Source organism: Dipodomys ordii, unplaced genomic scaffold, assembly GCF_000151885.1.
Source record: "Dipodomys ordii isolate 6190 unplaced genomic scaffold, Dord_2.0 Scaffold15, whole genome shotgun sequence".
In the NCBI taxonomy this organism is placed as follows: Eukaryota; Metazoa; Chordata; class Mammalia; order Rodentia; family Heteromyidae; genus Dipodomys; species Dipodomys ordii.
In genome coordinates this window covers 2034514-2037578 of record NW_012267231.1, presented here as the reverse complement: position 1 = coordinate 2037578, position 3065 = coordinate 2034514, and the positions used below count along the sequence as shown (strand labels likewise).

General features: G+C 57.4%; 1 protein-coding gene across 1 annotated transcript in view; it reads left to right on the top strand.

Moving 5' to 3' along the window:
* Znf710 (zinc finger protein 710) overlaps positions 1-3065 on the top strand; it is a 31472-nt gene that overhangs the window by 18957 nt on the left and 9450 nt on the right. Inside the window, exons 3-4 of the mRNA XM_013011868.1 lie at positions 6-833; positions 2485-2676. Of these exons, the coding sequence (XP_012867322.1) occupies positions 6-833; positions 2485-2676 (1020 nt within the window). The remainder of the gene's footprint in view (positions 1-5; positions 834-2484; positions 2677-3065) is intronic.

Genomic DNA, 3065 nt, shown 5'->3' with positions numbered 1-3065 from the left:
CCGAGGCCTTGCCGGCCGAGTGCGGGTTCCCACCGGCCCATCTGGCCCCGCTGGGCGACCCCGAGGTCCCCGCCCTGGCGTCCCCCGAGCCCGGGAAGCCAGAGTCCGGCTTCGTGTGGCAGGAGGCCGGGGAGTTCGAGGCGGATGCGGCTGGCTCGACGGCCGAGCGGCACAAGAAGGCGCAGCTGGACCGGCTGGACATCAACGTGCAGATCGACGACAGCTACCTGGTGGAGGCGGGCGACCGGCAGAAGCGCTGGCAGTGCCGCATGTGCGAGAAGTCGTACACGTCCAAGTACAACCTGGTCACGCACATCCTGGGCCACAACGGCATCAAGCCGCACTCCTGCCCGCACTGCAGCAAGCTCTTCAAGCAGCCCAGCCACCTGCAGACGCACCTGCTCACGCACCAGGGCACGCGGCCGCACAAGTGCCAGGTGTGCCACAAGGCCTTCACGCAGACCAGCCACCTCAAGCGCCACATGCTGCTGCACTCGGAGGTGAAGCCCTACAGCTGCCACTTCTGCGGCCGCGGCTTCGCCTACCCCAGCGAGCTCAAGGCCCACGAGGTGAAGCACGAGAGCGGCCGCTGCCACGTGTGCGTGGAGTGCGGCTTGGACTTCTCCACCCTCACCCAGCTTAAGCGCCACCTGGGCTCACACCAGGGCCCCACGCTGTACCAGTGCCTCGAGTGTGACAAGTCCTTCCACTACCGCAGCCAGCTGCAAAACCACGTGCTCAAGCACCAGAACGTGCGGCCCTTCGTGTGCACCGAGTGCGGCATGGAGTTCAGCCAGGTGCACCATCTCAAGCAGCACTCCCTCACCCACAAGGTAAGCCCGGCGCTCCGTGACAACGCACGCCCAGCATCATCCCCCCGGGGGTTAGCTGCAGGACCACGCTAGCAGGAAATAGAAGGGAGTGTCTGCTTTCTTCAGCTGGCACCCAGGGCCTCCACCTGTCATCCTAGCTACTCGGGTGGCTGAGATCTGAAGATTGGGGTTCAAAGCTATCCTGGGCAGGGAAGTCTGAGAGACTTTTACCTCCAGTGAACCACCAGAAAACTAGTAGTAACGTTGGGGCTCAGAGTGATAGAGTGCTAGCCTTGAGCACAAGTGCTCAGGGACAGCGTCCTGGCCCTGAGTTCAAGCCCCACTGATAGGCAAAAAAGGCAAAAAAAGGCCCTGAGTTCTAGAACCAGGTTAGTTGTTTTGTTGCTAGTAATGGGGTTTAAATTTGTGCTTGCTAGGCAGGTGCTCTTTGGCTGAACCACGCCTCTAGTCTCCTGTGTGCGTGTGTGCGTGCATTGTGTGTGTACCACATCTTTAAACTCAGGGCCTGGGTGCTGTTCCTGAGCTCTTTGCTCACGGTTAGCTAACGCTCTACTTGAGCCACAGCTCCACTTCAGGCTTTTTTGAATGACTGATGATAAAGAGTCTCATGGTCTTTCCTGTCCAGGCTGACTTTGAACCCCAGTCTTCAGATCTCAACCTCCTGAGTTAACTAGGGTTATGGATGTGAGCCATCAGCACCCAGCTCTAAATTGATTTTTTTTTTTTTGTAAATTGATTTTTTAAAACTTACTAAGTTCCCCCCCCCCCCCCCCCCCCCCCCCCCAGTCCTGGGGCTTGAACCAGGGCCTGGGCACTGCACTGTCCCTGAGCTTCTTTTGTTCAAGGCTGGTACTCCACCCCTTGAGCCACAATGTCACTTCTGGCTTTTTTTGTGTATGTGGTACTGAGGAATCGAACCCAAGCTTTATGCATGCAAGGCAAACACTCTACTGCTAAGCCACATTCCCAACCAAGAATTTTTTTTTTGAATAAAATGTTTATAGGACCCCTGCAGGACCCACAGAGCGCCATTTGAGAATCACTGACTATCTTCTCTCTTTTCTATTTTTTTTTAAATTTTATTTTATTTTATTTTTTTTGTCAGTCATGGGGCTTGAACTCTGGGCCTGGGCGCTGTCCCTCAGCTCTTCAGCTCAAGGCGAGTGCTCTACCACTTGAGCTACAGCGCCACTTCCGGTTTTCTGGTGGTTTATTGGAGATAGGAGTCTCACGGTCTCTCCTGCCCGGGCTGGCTTTGAACCGCGATCCTCAGATCTCAGCCTCCTGAGTAGCTAGGATGACAGGCGTGAGCCACCAGCGCCAAGCCTTCTCTCTTTTCTAGCTGGGAGGCCGGGCAGACGTGGGGAGGACACTCTGTGTGAATCTCTCCTTTCAGAACGGGTCAGATAGATCTGATGCCCAAGGACTGAGAGGTGTAGGAAACACTGGGGAAAACCACGCGTGCATGACTGAATGAACACGCGTGTGTCTCTGGGCGTGGGCACAGTCCTAAGTGTGTACATGTGCTGGTGGCAGGTTGGTAAGGCCACTTGTGGCCTGCCTTCTCCCGGCGGCGCTCAGCAGCACCCGAGAAAGAGACACATCCTAGCCCTGACCATGATGGCGTGTGTGTCATCCCCCCCCCCCCCAGGGTGTGAAGGAGTTCAAGTGTGAGGTGTGCGGCCGCGAGTTCACGCTGCAGGCCAACATGAAGCGTCACATGCTGATTCACACCAGCGTCCGGCCCTACCAGTGCCACATCTGCTTCAAGACCTTCGTGCAGAAGCAGACCCTCAAGACACACATGATTGTACACTCGCCTGTGAAGCCATTCAAGTGCAAGGTACCCGGCGGACGCCTCGCCTGCCTGGGGGGTGGTGCGTGGACAGGTCAGCCTGGCTGCCTGAGGTCCACAGCGCAGAAGCTGCGGAAGTTGTGTTGGTGGAGATTCGGGGACTCAGGCAGTAGTCCCAGTGCCACCGCCACCGCCGAGGCCCGGGTCTGGGACTCTGTGGTGACATGGGAGTCCTGGGCTTTTCAGCCCCACGCTGGGAGAGGAGGGGGGCGGCCGCCCATGGCTCATACCTGTCATTCCAGCTACTCAGGAGGCTGAGATGTAAGGATCAGCATTCAAGCTGGGCGCTGGTGGCTCACGCCTGTAATCCTAGCTACTCAGGAGGCTGAGATCTGAGGATCACAGTTCAAAGCCAGACCGGGCAGGAGAGACCGTGA